The 16,722-nt window shown below is 40.2% G+C and overlaps 2 protein-coding genes across 2 annotated transcripts in view; both read right to left on the minus strand.

Moving 5' to 3' along the window:
• Positions 1-1,032: 1,032 nt before the first annotated feature.
• LOC139450858 (octapeptide-repeat protein T2-like) lies at positions 1,033-1,839 on the minus strand. The gene has a single exon (XM_071232693.1). The coding sequence runs from the start codon at positions 1,837-1,839 to the stop codon at positions 1,033-1,035; it is 807 nt and encodes a 268-aa protein (XP_071088794.1).
• Positions 1,840-1,966: 127 nt separating this feature from the next.
• LOC139450859 (uncharacterized) overlaps positions 1,967-16,722 on the minus strand; it is a 48,835-nt gene continuing 34,079 nt past the window's right edge. Inside the window, exons 3-4 of the mRNA XM_071232694.1 lie at positions 3,851-6,316; positions 1,967-1,983 (exon numbers count right to left, since the gene is read on the minus strand). Of these exons, the coding sequence (XP_071088795.1) occupies positions 1,967-1,983; positions 3,851-6,316 (2,483 nt within the window). The remainder of the gene's footprint in view (positions 1,984-3,850; positions 6,317-16,722) is intronic.

The following is a 16,722-nucleotide window of genomic DNA, read 5'->3' on the forward strand; positions in this document are numbered from 1 at the left end:
TCGCTGTTTTTAGGAAAATTACAAATTGCCAACCTATAGTTTCTTTTGCCGCTTAGTTTATTTGTATTCCACCATCTTCCAGCAGCCAATCACACACATTCACGTCCCACTCAGAGTATTCCTATCAAATGTTTTGAGTAGTGTATCAAAATTCTCTGATCACATCAAGCTGACTTTTTGTAATAGATCTCAAGTGACTGAGGTTTTCTCAAGTTATTTGGCCAGCCAAAAAACGTGCCTGACTGTGAATGATGGATCATGTATCCACCAATGTCAGCTTGTCCTGTAAGCCTAGGAATCAGATGATATTCCATATGCCCTCAAAGATCATCTGTGATTGGGCAGGAGAATCAGATGTGGAATGTGATTAAGGAAGTAGGTGTTTGCATGTTGTCTGATAGATCAGTTTGTACCCAACCTCAGACTGCTTCATAGAGGTAATCAAGGGAACATCAACCCAGTTTGAGGGCACTCCTGATTAAGAAACCTTTTTGCATGTTTTTTTCTAGCTGCTAATCTTCTGATGCGACATTAGGAACAATTTACTGGCACATTCTCACTAATCTGTTTATATGCCCAAACTGCTTATTTTTGTCCAGAACAACAAAAAGTTTTGTTGGAAATCTTTGGAAATGAAGAATAGAGAGAAAAGACTGGCATATTTATGTGTGCTGAAGATTAGATGTTTGATTCATAGGAACAGATGCTTGTATCTTGTTACTTGGAACACAATGTGGTACATAGCCTTTGTTTTAAGAACCTTATTGGAGTGTAAGTAAGGATTTGTTTTGCCAGTCAGCCAGACATCTTTGTGATGAATGTCGCTTATATCAACATGGGTTGATAAATCTATTTACACTCTGTAAGTAATTGTCAGGTTTTAGAGACCAGGCAAAATGTCTAGATGCATAAATGACAACAAGTTTGTAGAAAGTCATTGAAAATGGTTCATGATCATAATAATTCTTCAATATGTTAAATAGGAATAGTTGATGCTAACATGCAATAATAGTATCAAGGCTCTCCACCCACCTATCTCAGGCCTCGCCATGTCTTTCCATGTCTCTCCATGTCTTTCTGTCTCTCCATATGTTTCCATGTCTCTCCATGTCTTTCTGTCTCTCCATATGTTTCCATGTCTCTCCATGTCTTTCTGTCTCTCCATATATTTCCATGTCTCTCCATGTCCTTTTGTCTCTCCATATGTTTCCATGTCTCTCCATGTCTTTCTGTCTCTCCATATGTTTCCTTGTCTCTCCATGTCCTTCTGTCTCTCCATATGTTTCCTTGTCTCTCCATGTCTTTCTGTCTCTCCATGTTTCCATGTCTCTCCATGTCCTTCTGTCTCTCCATATGTTTCCATGTCTCTCCATGTCCTTCTGTCTCTCCATATGTTTCCATGTCTCTCCATGTCTTTCTGCCTCTCCATATATTTCCATGTCCCTCCATGTCTTTCTGCCTCTCCATATATTTCCATGTCTCTCCATGTCTTTCTGTCTCTCCAAATGTTTCCATGTCTCTCCATGTCTTTCTGTCTCTCCATATATTTCCATGTCTCTCCATGTCTTTCTGTCTCTCCATATATTTCCATGTCTCTCTATGCCTCTCCACCCATATATTTCCATGTCTCTCCATGTCTTTCTGTCTCTCCATATACTTCCATGTCTCTCCATGTCTTTCTGTCTCTCCATATGTTTCCATGTCTCTCCATGTATTTCTGTCTCTCCATATATTTCCATGTCTCTCCATGTCCTTCTGTCTCTCCATATATTTCCATGTCTCTCCATGCCTCTCCACCCATATGTTTCCATGTCTCTCCATGTCCTTCTGTCTCTCCATATATTTCCATGTCTCTCATGTCCTTCTGTCTCTCCATATATTTCCATGTCTCTCCATGCTTCTCCACCAATATGTTTCCATGTCTCTCCATATGTTTCCATGTCTCTCCATATATTTCCATGTATCTCTACGTCTGTTTATTATCTGCGGGAGCAAACATATCAGGGTTAATAAAAATCATGTACCCTAGGGTTATATTACGTCACAAGACAACAGTGTATTGTGATGTAAGGTTGGAATGACGTCACACTAGAAACAATGTCATAGCTTAAGATTGTTGACGTCTTTCGACAAATTGTGGTTCCACTGCTGTCCATATAGGTAAACAACAAAATTTGTCGCTGTATTTAGACATCTTCTTTGGTAATAAATAGAACATTATAAAGTGTTCATGTCATACTATGTTTATGACACTCCTGTCCAAATACCAGTATTATACTGGAATTTAGACATTTGTGGAGTAAACATAGTATGACATGAACATGCACATAATATTCTCTATATATGTCTCTCCATGACTCTCCATGTCCTCCCATATCTCTCCTTTCATCTCCATCCATATCTCTCCATGCCTCGCCTTGTCTTTCTATGTCCTCCCACGGCTGTGAATTGGTACCCAGCAACCCATGCTTGTCACAAGAGGCAACTAAGAGGATCGGGAGGTCATGCTCACTGACTTGGACGATGCATGTCATCGTATCCCAATTACGGGGATCGATGCTCATGATGTCAATCACTGGATTGTCGAGACCAGACTTGAATATTTAAAGACCGCCATCCTTTAGCTTGAATGTTGTGCGACGTTCAAATCAATCAAACAAACAAACAAACAAACATTCCCCTATTTGTATGTAATTTCACTTAGATCAGTTGTTTTTACATTCTAATCATCCGTGTGACTAAGTTTGTATACTTCTTGTTAAAAAAGGAGATACACTTATTTATTTGTGATTAATTGCAACTGTCATCATATTGGTTGATAGGTGATTTTTGAAAATGGGAACTGCCCACACCTTTTCAGGTTCAGCATTTGCCCCTGCTTCTTCAGATTCCCCAAGAGATGCTAATGTAATGGAAGGAATCCAGAATTGGTACTTTTACAGCAACCTCAGTGATATTTTTCATGACCTACCAGCAGTTCACTTTGACCAGATACAGCGTTGAAAGGATACAAGTTATGTCTATTGTATCTGCTAGTTTTTGGGTCATGTGAGTCACGGCAATGAACCCTGTAATACTGGAAGTATAATAAAAGAGTATGCTGTCAGTAAAAACAAAACGTTAATTTAGAAACCTTTGAGAATCATAACATTTATTAATTTTGACCATTTTGCTAAAATTCATCTCACATTGAAAATGTGTCAAATTCTATTGTCAAGCTGCCACATTTAATTAATTCTGTGTAATTTTTTAAGTTTTGTTCCGACTTGTAGTGGCAGCCAGGAGTCATTAACTCATTGCCAGTTTGGTTGAGTAATACACTGGAAATATTACTTTTTCCCCAGCCCTCTATTTCGAAAAAAGCTTGGACTGTGAGAAGATAATGTGTGAAAACGACAAGGGTCAAAGGTTAATAGTGATCCGGCCAAAGTCGGACTGAAATATTGTGAACCAGACCTTTTACATCAAACATGGCTGATAAAATATTGGAGATTTCAAGATAAAGTACAGAGTTTGTATAAGGAAGGCAAATCGTGAGAAGACGAGTGAAATGTTATTAGTTTTCAGTGTCCATGGGGTGATTGCACATTATTCAGTATCAGGCCCAGCTAAGGCAGATATTTAGGACGTAACAGGGATGATGAGAGATAATGTTTAAGAACGTTGCTAACGCAATGTGAAGGAAACAAATTGGTTATGTTGAGTCAACATTGTAATTATCAGCATAGGGCATCTATTCAGCAATCTGGAGAAAATTGCTTTAGATGGAATTGAATATGGCATGTTGGTGTTGTATGTGCATGACATGCATGCACTTGGGAAGTATTGACATAGAGCATGCTTGGCTTACTAGGTGTCTTGTTGGTAGTGTGGCAGTCTTGTTGACTGGTGTATTGGTGGTGGTCCTGTTGGTGGGGTGGCGTTCTTGTTGACTGGTGTTTTGGTGGTGGTCCTGTTGGTGTTCTGGCGTTCTTGTTGACTGGTGTATTGGTGGTCTTGTTGACTGGTGTGTTGGTGGTGGTTCTGTTGGTGGTGTGGCGTTCTTGTTGACTTGTGTATTGGTGGTGGTTCTGTTGGTGGTGTGGCGGTCTTGTTGACTTGTGTATTGGTGGTCTTGTTGACTGATGTATTGGTGGTGGTTCTGTTGGTGGTGTGATGGTCTTGTTGACTGGTGTATTGGTGGTCTTGTTGACTGGTGTGTTGGTGGTGGTTCTGTTGGTGGTGTGGCGTTCTTGTTGACTGGTGTATTGGTGGTGGTTCTGTTGGTGGTGTGGCGGTCTTGTTGACTGGTGTTTTGGTGGTGGTCCTGTTGGTGTTGTGGCGTTCTTGTTGACTGGTGTATTGGTGGTCTTGTTGACTGGTGTATTGGTGGTGGTTCTGTTGGTAATGTGGCTTCTTGTTGACTGGTGTATTGGTGGTGGTCCTGTTGGTGGTGTGGCGGTCTTGTTGACTTCTGTATTGGTAGTGGTCCTGTTGGTGGTGTGGCGTTCTTGTTGACTGGTGTATTGGTGGTGGTCCTGTTGGTGGTGTGGCGTTCTTGTTGACTGGTGTATTGGTGGTCCTGTTGACTGATGTGTTGTTGGTCCTGTTGGTGGTGTGGCGGTCTTGTTGACTGGTGTGTTGGTGGTCCTGTTGACTGGAGTGTTGGTGGTCTTGTTGACTGATGTGTTGTTGGTGGTCTTGTTGACTGGAGTGTTGTTGGCGGTCTTGTTGACTGGTGTGTTGTTAATGGTCTTGTTGACTGGTGTGTTGTTAATGGTCTTGTTGACTGGTGTGTTGTAAATGGTCTTGTTGACTGGTGTGTTGGTGGTGGTCCTGTTGGCTGTTGTGTTGGTGGTCCTGTTGACTGGTGTGTTGGTGGTCCTGTTGACTGATGTGTTGGTGGTCTTGTTGACTGGTGTGTTGTTAATGGTCTTGTTGACTGGTGTGTTGTAAATGGTCTTGTTGACTGGTGTGTTGGTGGTCCTGTTGGCTGTTGTGTTGTTGGTCCTGTTGACTGATGTGTTGGTGGTCCTGTTGACTGGTGTGTTGTTGGTCCTGTTGACTGATGTGTTGGTGGTCTTGTTGGCTGTTGTGTTGGTGGTCCTGTTGACTGGTGTGTTGGTGGTCCTGTTGACTGATGTGTTGGTGGTCCTGTTGACTGGTGTGTTGGTGGTCTTGTTGACTGATGTGTTGGTGGTCCTGTTGACTGGTGTGTTGGTGGTCCTGTTGACTGATGTGGTAGTGGTCCCGTTGACTGATGTGTTGGTGGTCCTGTTGACTGATGTGTTGGTGGTCTTGTTGACTGGTGTGTTGGTGGTCTTGTTGACTGGTGTGTTGTTGGTCCTGTTGACTGGAGTTTTGGTGCTGGTCTTGTTGACTGATGTGTTGGTGGTCTTGTTGACTGATGTGTTGGTGGTCCTGTTGACTGGTGTGTTGTTGGTCCTGTTGACTGGAGTTTTGGTGGTGGTCTTGTTGACTGATGTGTTGGTGGTCTTGTTGACTGGTGTGTTGGTGGTCTTGTTGACTGGAGTTTTGGTGGTGGTCTTGTTGACTGGTGTGTTGGTGGTCTTGTTGACTGGTAGGTTGGTGGTCTTGTTGACTGGTGTGTTGTTGGTCCTGTTGACTGGGGTTTTGGTGGTGGTCTTGTTGACTGTTGTGTTGGTGGTCCTGTTGACTGGTGTGTTGTTGGTCCTGTTGACTGGAGTTTTGGTGGTGGTCTTGTTGACTGATGTGTTGGTGGTCCTGTTGACTGATGTGTTGGTGGTCCTGTTGACTGGTTTGTTGGTTGTGGTCTTGTTGACTGATGTGTTGTTGGCGGTCTTGTTGACTGGTGTGTTGTTAATGGTCTTGTTGACTGGTGTGTTGTTAATGGTCTTGTTGGCTGATGTGTTGGTGGTCCTGTTGACTGGTGTGTTGTTGGTCCTGTTGACTGGAGTTTTGGTGGTGGTCTTGTTGACTGATGTGTTGGTGGTCCTGTTGACTGATGTGTTGGTGGTCCTGTTGACTGGTTTGTTGGTTGTGGTCTTGTTGACTGATGTGTTGTTGGCGGTCTTGTTGACTGGTGTGTTGTTAATGGTCTTGTTGACTGGTGTGTTGTTAATGGTCTTGTTGGCTGATGTGTTGGTGGTCCTGTTGACTGGTGTGTTGTTGGTCCTGTTGACTGATGTGTTGGTGGTCTTGTTGACTGATGTGTTGGTGGTCTTGTTGACTGGTGTGTTGGTGGTCCTGTTGACTGATGTGTTGGTGGTCCTGTTGACTGATGTGTTGGTGGCCCTGTTGACTGATGTGCCGTTGGTGGTCTTGTTGACTGGTGTGTCTTTGGTGGTCTTGTTGACTGGTGTAAAACAACATTCTGTCAGTCACCTCTTGTACTTCCTGTCAGATCCTTCTTCTCTTTCCTACACTTATTACTGATAACCCCCTCCATCTTTAATGACTCCTCCACTCTTTTCTTTTCCCCCTTTTCCAACTGTCCTCCCTTTTCATCATCTCTCTTTCCACTTCTTTCTCATTTAATGGTCCAGTATATCTTGATGCCATTCAGCAGCTATGGTTACAAATATCACTTTGTCATTTCTAGTGCTGTAGCTTTGAAAGTTTCATGCAAGAACATAATGTCACTATTAGTTCAACAATTTAAAAGGATTCATTGATTTGTTTTGTTGCTGTCAGGATTCAGTTTCACTGCTATGGACGACATCAAACGCTGCAATATATTTGTCTTGTATCCTTTAACCTTTGACAGCTAAGAGACAAATTTCATTTTGTAAAAGGCAAGCCTTTTTAGGGATAGTGCATGAATTGGTTGGATTCAATTAAAATAGAAAAAGTGTATTCAAGTTGTGTATTTAAAGATATTGAAGCTTTGATATAAAACTGTGATAAATCTGAATCAAACACTACAATGTTGATCTGAAAGAATAAATGTTACAAATTGAACTTCTCGTTGATTGACAAGTAGAAACGTACAGCAAAGTCATTGATCAGACAGCGACCAAGTAGCCAGGCGTGGAGCAACTTGCTAAATACTGGGTGGTGTTGCTTTAACAAGATTATGACCATTCGGAAATCAGATCTAGGGGGATCCATTGATTGATTGACAGGGGAATTGTTAGAGTGACTTGATGGTTGGAATGGTCAGATAGCCAGACAAAATGTTTACAACGCTTTGTTTTTCAAATTAGGGAAACTATACTCGTGGCTTTTCTTGGCAGAGAGACAGACTTACGATACTGGAATTGATCTTATTTGAGTTTCGTGTTTGATCAGGGACCTTAGACCTCCAAAGAGGACTCTTAAATTCTTGGAAATTATGCAAGTAAGATGTTTGCGCTCTTCAGAAATGACAGAAAAAAATGACGTTTGAATGGACTTTGTGACCTTCAATGAGTTCCTTCTCTGCCTTTTTGTTGGTTTATTGAATGTTCTCATAACTGAGATGTGATAGAAATGGATAATCCATGTTGTTTTACATACTGACACAAATATTTCTAACACCAACAGCATCAGTTCTCAGACTTGATGTCCTACTGGAGGATGTGCATATTCTGCGTTCTAGGGGTCTCAAAATAGAAGACATTGCAGGTAGGTCCGATAATATTTCTTATTAAGTTTCTGTTTTTGACCTTGAAAGGATTCTGGAACAGAATAGGTCCCCAGTACCTCATGCTTGTGATAATAGCTGACTAAAATGAGGATGAGGTTATTGCATTCTGTGACATGTTATTGTGCTTCAATGGCATCGATCATTACTCCTTCTTTCAGTCATTGGTTTGCCTGAGCCAGATTTGATTACCTACAGGCGGGCATGAAGAAGCTGCAATGTCACTGAGTGCAGCACAACATCCACTCACTCACTTTTCTGGATTTCAAACCAGTAATACTGTTTACCTGTGAAGATCCAGGTTAGAATAGGTCTTCAGCAACCCATGCTTACTGTAAGAGACTCCTTTAGACATTATAATAGAACAGATTATTTACATACAATATAATAAGATATAAGGGAAGGATGCTGATTTGTACAGTCAGTCACCAACTTCTAGCGACAACACAGAGACCTGCCAATAATCTGATTGGCTAATTATGTGTGTCATGTGACCCCAAGGACGATCCTATCTGTAACAGACTTACTCAATGTCTCCTTTGTAATATGTTAACCATAATCAGTGGGTTAAGCTTTGTAAACTCCAAATGGAACCTTATAGAAATTAGTTAACAATCGTAGCATTAAGATCATTTTGCGGAATGGGATCCAATTGTAGCACTAGCTGTTGTAAATGAATGTTAAGGCATGGAAGTTACGATTGTCTCACTACAATTGGTGATCTTTTATTTTTGAGTCTGGGACCTGTTCCACAAAGCAATTTTAACATTGAGACAATTGTAACCCCATACCTTTACATACTACCATGGTTCTGTGTTTCTGTTCTCAACCTTCCGAATGATGTGCTGGCTTTCATGGGGAATTAGTCAGAAAAGAGCTGGAGTCACAAGAGACTAATTACAATTTTATTTACAAGAAGATTGAACAATGAACAATATCTTAAAAGATAGCTGAGGGTACCACAGAGAGTCTGTACAACTCTCTGGGCCATGGGTGAGAGGTCTCCTTGGTTTGCCCGGAGAATGGAAGGTCAGGAGTTCGATCCCCGGCCACGTCACACCAAAAGAGGTTAAAAGATGGTGCTTGTTGTTACCCTGTCTGGCACTCGGCATTAAGGGGCTAAAACAAGGACTGGTCGGCTCGGAGTCAATATACTGTGTCTGAGTGGGGTATCCATGTTAAACTGCGGCATGGTATCTCGTTGGGCTAGCACTATAACTCGGCATCAGTCTGGACTAGTACAAGCAGCCACACACAGACACATTCACGTGCATGCACATTGCTATATAAGCGCAATAATCTTGGATACGACGTTAAACCCAAATTCACCTCACCTCACCTATTCATATTAAACTTCAGTGGGTTAGCACTATAAATCGGCATCAGTGCGGACTAGTACAGCCACATACATGCTATATAAGTGGAAAAATCTTGGACGCAAAGTTAAACCCAATTTCAGCTCACCTCTGCTTGGTTTGAACGTCAAACCCCTACTGCCTAACATCTTGCTTCTCTCAGTATTTAACTAAAATTTAGAAAAATGAAAGGAATATAATTGGTTGTTGAAACACAATGGGGTGTGCCCTACGGTTAATGAATGGCTAGACAGAGGGGAATACGTAATCCTGTTGGACTGGCACATTTATGACAGTCGTAGTGCTGGGGTTGTTTTGTGGAATGTGGCCGAACCCAAACTTACTCCCCCACCAAGTGTTGTTTGGTTGTCTGGGGTAAATAACAGTTTACGAAGCTGAAGTTCAGTAGCAATGTTTGAATACCAAGATCTTCCTGCCACAAAACTATCTTAGCGGTATGACTGTAATGGAACTCCGTCATGAAGTTTTAACACAGCTTGACGGTTGTCATGAGCGGAAGACATGACTTTGTAGAACGGACGACGACACACAAGCTGGTGTTGTCTCAGGGATCTCAGGAAGTGGAGATTAAATATTCATGGAGTTACACAACTTCAGCTCCCCATGCAGGCATCATGCCTCCCAGCTGATCTCATCCCACATCAGAACACTTCCTTCTGTACTGTGCAGGTATGTGCAGGAATTGCTGATGTTGAAGGAAAACCAGGCTCCAGCCAGTTGCCAACTGGAGCTAGTTTGGCTCAAGTTATTTTAAAAAATCACTGTTTTTCTGCCTGCTAAATCATTTTTATGATGTACTGGTAGATCAATCTAGCAGTTGATGAGTACCTATATCTTGATAAATGACATTAATTACAATGTCTTGGCCTGTACAAGATGGACACCAGACCATGGTGCATTGAACCCCTTAGTCAGTCACACTGGGTGGAATGTGTCATGATCTTTGACTTGGCCTGAACTAGACTGACACCACAACCACGGAGCATTGTACCCCTTAGTCAGTCACACTGGGTAGAATGTGTCATGATCTTTGTCTTGAAGCAGTGAGCTTGATGAACACCAGAGCATTGTACCCCTTTATCAACCAGCGTCACACTTGGTGGAATATGTCATGTTTTTTTCTTGGCCTTTATGGGTCTGTCAGGTAGCCCAGTGGTTAAAGCACTCGCTCGTCTTGCCGAAGACCTGCGTTTGATTCCCGACATGGGTACAATGTGTAAAGCCCATTTCTGGTGTCCCCTGCCCTGATTTTGCAGGAATATTGCTAAAAGTCGCTAAAAACATACTCTTTCACTCACTCACCTGGCCTGTACAAAATGAACACCAGACCATGGAGCATTGTTCTCCTTTAATAGTCAGTCACATTGTGTAGAATATGTCATGATCTTTGTCTTGGCCTGTACAAAATGAACACCAGACCATGGAGCATTGTTCTCCTTTAATAGTCAGTCACATTGTGTAGAATATGTCATGATCTTTGTCTTGGCCTGTACAAAATGAACACCAGACCATGGAGCATTGTTCTCCTTTAATAGTCAGTCACATTGTGTAGAATATGTCATGATCTTTGTCTTGGCGTGTACAAGATGGACACCTGACCGTGGAGCATTGCACTCCTTTAATAGTCAGTCACATTGTGTAGAATATGTCATGATCTTTGTCTTGGCCTGTACAAGATGGACACCTGACCGTGGAGCATTGCACTCCTTTAATAGTCAGTCACATTGTGTAGAATATGTCATGATCTTTGTCTTGGCCTGTACAAGATGGACACCAGACCGTGGAGCATTGCACTCCTTTAATACTCAGTCACATTGTGTAGAATATGTCATGATCTTTGTCTTGGCCTGTACAAGATGGACACCAGACCATGGAGCATTGCACTCCTTTAATACTCAGTCACGGGTCAACACAAGTTTATCACTGTTGAAAACATTGCTTTTTAGAATTATATCAAATTCTTGATTCAATCAGCAAGGTCAAGAATCATAGATTTTATTTGAAGCGCTGATGTAATCCAGAGCTTGAACAATAGGATATAAAGTAGATAAACTCAAAATAAGGTCAATGGTGTCATGTTTTGTTAGAAAAATCAATACTTTATACTTGATCTCACATGGAACTTGGGTTATCATTTGGGAGGCAAATGTTGGACTTCTTATGCAAAAGAAATACCAGTAATTTCATTTACTCATTCCTAGTATTGTGATTTTTTTAGTTATTAAGGGTCAGTTCCATCAATATTTCTTCAGAGGTTTCAAAGAAGGGTTCAGTGCTTGGGAGTATGGTAGCGTCAGTACAGATATATCATGAACATGTCCAAATGAAATTATTAAAATGGGTTCCAAACATCCATCGTTCTTACAGATTTTACCAAATTGGCTCAGGCATATATGATGGTGTGTGTTGAATATTGAATAAGCGTCTAACATGGCAGGTGCTATTTAAACATAGATGTTGTTTTTGTCGAGAATGGAGAGATTTTTAACATTGTTTTGATAAAGACTTGCATCTGCAGACTATGTTTGGAGTGGTATTAGTTGTAAAGGCTTTTAAGATATATGTTCCACAATCCAATTTTCACAATTTCACGCATTAATAAATCAGTGTTATTTAACCTCTAAATTTTTGGTTCCTTTTGTTCTTAAAACATATTTTGGTTATGCGATTTGAAAACATTTGTCTAACATTTTCCTGTCTCAGTTTTGTATTAAAAAACAGTATGAAGGAGCAATTCTATTAGGCCATCTAGACTATTGGTGAATGAGTGAGTGAATTGGGTTTAACACAACTTTTAATGACAGTGTAAGTTCTATCAGCATATGCCAGCTTAAGGTTGGATGATTCCCCAGCATGATGCAGCTAGTCTTCGATGAAACCCACCAGCACAGGTTTAGTGCAAGTGTCGTCAATGGGACAAAGCTGGATGACCAGCAGATCCTGCTAGCTAAGGGATGCAACTCTGCTTTACTTATGGAGGTCCCAACTTGCTGGCTTCAGTGGGCTGGTTGGGTAGCCTAGTGGTTAAAGTGTTTGCTGGTCATGCCGAAGACCCGGGTTCGATTCCCGACATGGGTACAATGTATGAAGCCCATTTCTGGTGTCCCTGCTATGATATTGCTGGAATATTGCTAAAAGTTGCATAAAACCAAACTCACTCACTCACTCACTCACTCACTCACTCACTCACTCACTCACTCACTCACTCACTATGTACTTTGGGTCTCACATCACTTCAAGTAATATTCCAGCCATATTAGCATAAAAACCTTCACACATTTCCCACATGGAAATAAAACCCACTTCTTCTTTGACAAGCAAACACTTTAACCACTAAACTACCCTCCCTTCCCCTTAAGACTTGATTGTTCACGGTACCATATATAAGACCTTCAACCTTTCAGCTTGAAATTAATGAATTATTATCTTTTCTTAATGCTAACAGCTTGGTTATGACAGACTACAAACACAGGCCTTGTCCTGGATAGAGTAAGCAGTGTCTTCCTGACACTCCTGTAGACACATCTCGTCAATTCCACCAGCAGTAATCAGCAATGCACCTGGGACAAGGCTTAATGTTATGTATATGTCCAATCATAACATCATTAGCAAGGTTTAGTAGCCACATGGCCTTGACAAAAAGCGTTAATCAGCGTCTTGAAAACAACTCCTATAGCTATAAGGGCTTCTACGTTGTTATGACATCACTTTGATATTTTTGGTGGGAGTCGACTAGATCGTTTAGCTTGGAGCTTTTCTTGAAATTATTGGCTATGTCATTATTAGATGTTATACATTTCAAGCACCAGAGATCACAAGATGTTGATTGCTCATTGTGAATGGTGTCTTAGATGTTTAGATTTCATGCATTGAAAAGATCAATACGAATATTTTGTCTTCTGGTACTGGATACTGTTGTCAAACTGAAAAGCAAATAATACTTTGAAAATGACTGTGAAATGATTTTCCAGACTTTTTATTGTCATGCATTGACAATTTTTATTTATTTCTTTGTAATCATTATTTACTGATTTTGAAATGTATATTATTATAGATATAAAGTTAATTGATAATTAAAGTTGAACGAAAGGTTTTAATTTTTGACTGAAATAAACTCAGTTGTAATTGAATATTTATTATCAAGAAATTGTTGAATTTAATATTTGTCAGAATTGTAGGTGGTCCAGTGGTTAAAGTGCTTACTGGTCACACTGAACATGTGAGTTTGATGCTCCACATGGTACACTGTGTGCAGCCATTTTGTGTTGTTCTCTGATGTGTTTTAGCAAGATTAGTGCTATAAGTCATGTTAAATCTCACTTTCATTTACTTAAACTTGGATGAATATATTAAATTTAAGTGGATATATGATTTGAGATTTTAAACAAAACTATTTTGACCGGAAATTTGATCTGTAAGTTCTACAGATCAAATTATTAGATTCCAATATTTCTCAATCATCATCTTCTGTGTGTCGATTGTTTAAGTCATATATAGTGTATCCCCATACATTTCTGTCTTTTAGAAAAGTTGCTTTGAAACATAAATATTTCCAAATGTAGCTTTTGTTTCTAATAAGGAGTCATAGGATGAATAGTACATAAGATTGCGAATTAGCTTTGTGAATTTATCAAATAAAGTACTACTCTCTTCAGACATTGCTAAATATCTCTTTGATCTTGTCAATTTCTTAATATGATCTTCCTAATCGTGTGAAGTATTCATATATGATAAGTCCGCAATCCAATTCTTCTGCCTGGTTTCCTACCACCAATCCCTTTAGGTGGCCATGACACGCCAAGTCCTGTCACATTCCGTTTTCAACATCTTTCAACATCTCTATGAGTAGCCAGTGAAAATTAACCTACGCTCTTGTATCACCTAATCATGTAACTGCTAAATAATAAATCGTGGCAAGGTCACCTGGGTCAAGATCAATCCATTTTGAGCATGTCCAGTTACTTCTGAGGTGAAGGTCAGGCTGGACACTTGAGTCTGATGAGACTAAACGGGCCATTGCAGATCTATGACAGTGCTATTGATTGACCAGCCACTGGACACTAGCTTGTTTCCTCTTGAGGAATGTAAAGGATCCTCTACTGGATCATTATTGGCATGAAATAAATCAAGTTTGTTCAAAATTTGGTGCAACTCCACCTTTCTTCAAATGAAGGTGACAAAATTAATACTTGTTTTTTCGTAGACCATACATGGTACTTGTATATTGCAACAAACTTTCGTCTGATTATTCCAGATCCAATACAAAAAATGAGGTTTGTTGAAACATCTGCTTTGTAATTGAATCAGCATCTTTTTTGTTAAAACCCCCAAGGTTGGTGTGGGGTAGCCTTGAGGTTAAAGTGTTAGTTCAACATGCCAAAAAGCTGAGTTTCATCCCTGACATGGGTGCAATGTGTGAAGCCCAATTCTGGTGTCCCCTTCCATGATATAGCTTGAATTTTGCTAAAAGGATCGTAAAACAATACTTACTCACTCAAAGCCCAAAATTTGATGCAATATTTTATCACTATTTAATCAATGTTTTTCACAGCAGCAAAGGGGTGGTCGGGTAGCCTAGTTGTAAAAGCATTCGCTCGTCAAGCCGAAGATCCAGGTAAAAAAGAATCATGTCCCGACATGGGTACAATGTGTGAAGCCCATTTCTGGTGTTCCCACCGTGATATTGCTGGTATATCGCTAAAAGCGGCGAAAAACCATAGTCACTCACTCACAGCAGCAAAATGTCCCCAGTGTATTAATCTAAAATTGGTATTGTATGGTCACAATGAAAGCTGAGTATGGACAGTACATGTGTTATTGACCACAAAGGAAGACCAACCTTGACTTTGACCTTACTGCTTATGTGTCTTGCAACACAGCATCACTGTTATAGCCTCCTGTCCAGGCTCAATCACTGACAAAGAGCTGCAATGAGCTTTATGTTGTATAAAGAGATGGAGATTAATTTTGGCTCATGCACATACAGTGTGGAGTCTACAAATTTAGATTTTGAAATGTTTTTCTCTTTGAGTTGGACAGAGATAAGAAATCAAGACATTTGTGAAATTGTGACGTCGGACCTTTAAAATTTCATTTGTGTACTGATGAAGACTACATGACTCAGCCATCGCTGCAATCAGCTTCTTTCCGGTTCCAAAAAACACCATGAGCAAATATGTAATTTCTTACAACTGAATCCACTCACTGCAGACACTACAATTGCAGACTTCTTTATCTTGTTCCTTTCTCTGCCTTCGTCATTTTTTCTTGTTTAATTTTAGGATTTTGCATGACACAATGTCGGTATACTTTCCTGTAAGCTTCTATTTGTTGCCGTGACTCTGTCAGGGGATTTTGATTGGTTTAAGCCAACGGCAATTCTCTCAATCGACTATGTCCCCTTTGACATTTTCTCAGCATCTCAGTTTGTCGTCAAATGGTGCTAAAAATCTTGAATTTTCCTTTGAGTGAAAAAAAATATCTGAATGTGTTTTTGTTATTATCCCCAAAGGTGTCCAGTATATATATATATGTACTGAATGTTGATTTTTAAAGTTTGCTGATGGTAAATAGCTCCTGTATGATGAGTGAGTTGAGTTTACAGCTGCTTTGAACAGAATTTCAGTTATATCATAGATTGTCAACTTCATGTGCATCTTTGTATGACATGATCATGAGTATTGCATTGTTTTGTTCGTTTGTTTTGTTTTGTTCATTTGTTTGATGTTGTTTTACACTGCACTCAGCAATATTCCAGCTATATGATGGCGGTCTGTAAATAATCGAATCTGGACCAGACAATCCAGTGATTGATATCATGAGCATCGATCCATGCAATTGGGATAGGATGACATGCATCAACCAAGTCAGCGAGCCTGACCACCCGGTTCCGTTAGTTGCCTGTAACGACAAGCATAGTTGTCTTTTATGGCAGAGCATGGGTTGCTGAAGACCTAATCTACGCCGGATCTTCACAAGTCGATTTGATGGTAGCAGGGTGATACTGCCGGCCACACAAAGTACCTCTCACTTATTTTTTTATACCAATAGTATTGTACCATTAGTGGTGTGGAAGTGATGGACAATATTTGTCAGTGGAACAGCCAATTGGTTCATCATGCCGAGGATGCATGTTTGATTCCCCACAGGGTTACAATGTTTGGAACATGTTCTTGACATCTTGATATGTTCCTGCAATGGAGCTACAAGATATGAAAAACATAATATAGATAATGAAACCAGGACAGTGCTCACACTCATGTGTCCAACTATATCCTACTAACTATATATATGTCTTTGTAAGGCATTTAGAAGTGATACCCATGCATACTATCAGGGCTAATTACTGTAAAGTGTTAGCTTCCAATGTCTATTGCTAATTGCCTATCTGCGCCAATTATCTGTTGGCTTCCCTTGTTAAGTTTCCACCTTTTGTTATCTTATTACTTTTGTTGTTCTTACATGTATATATATATGCCCTCTGCCTCATATCATTCATTCACCTGATGAAGGAGTAAGCATTTACTCCGAAACGTTGTGTTCCTCATAATAAAGAAGTTGACATCCATAAATTCTCTTCCTTATTTATGTCCTTTCCAAAATCAGTTTTAATGGCTTTGTGTTTTCATCCTTCTATCTGCGATGTGTTCATGAACACCCAGTGACGACACCAGATGTTCCAATAATGAATGTATTCCTGAATACCAGTTGCACCAGTAATGCAAAACTGTTGCAATCACTGTGCAGTTGACCTTGCCCTAA

The sequence above is a fragment of the Haliotis cracherodii genome, unplaced genomic scaffold, assembly GCF_022045235.1.
Source record: "Haliotis cracherodii isolate W230 unplaced genomic scaffold, xgHalCrac1.p SCAF_8, whole genome shotgun sequence".
Taxonomy (NCBI): Eukaryota; Metazoa; Mollusca; class Gastropoda; order Lepetellida; family Haliotidae; genus Haliotis; species Haliotis cracherodii.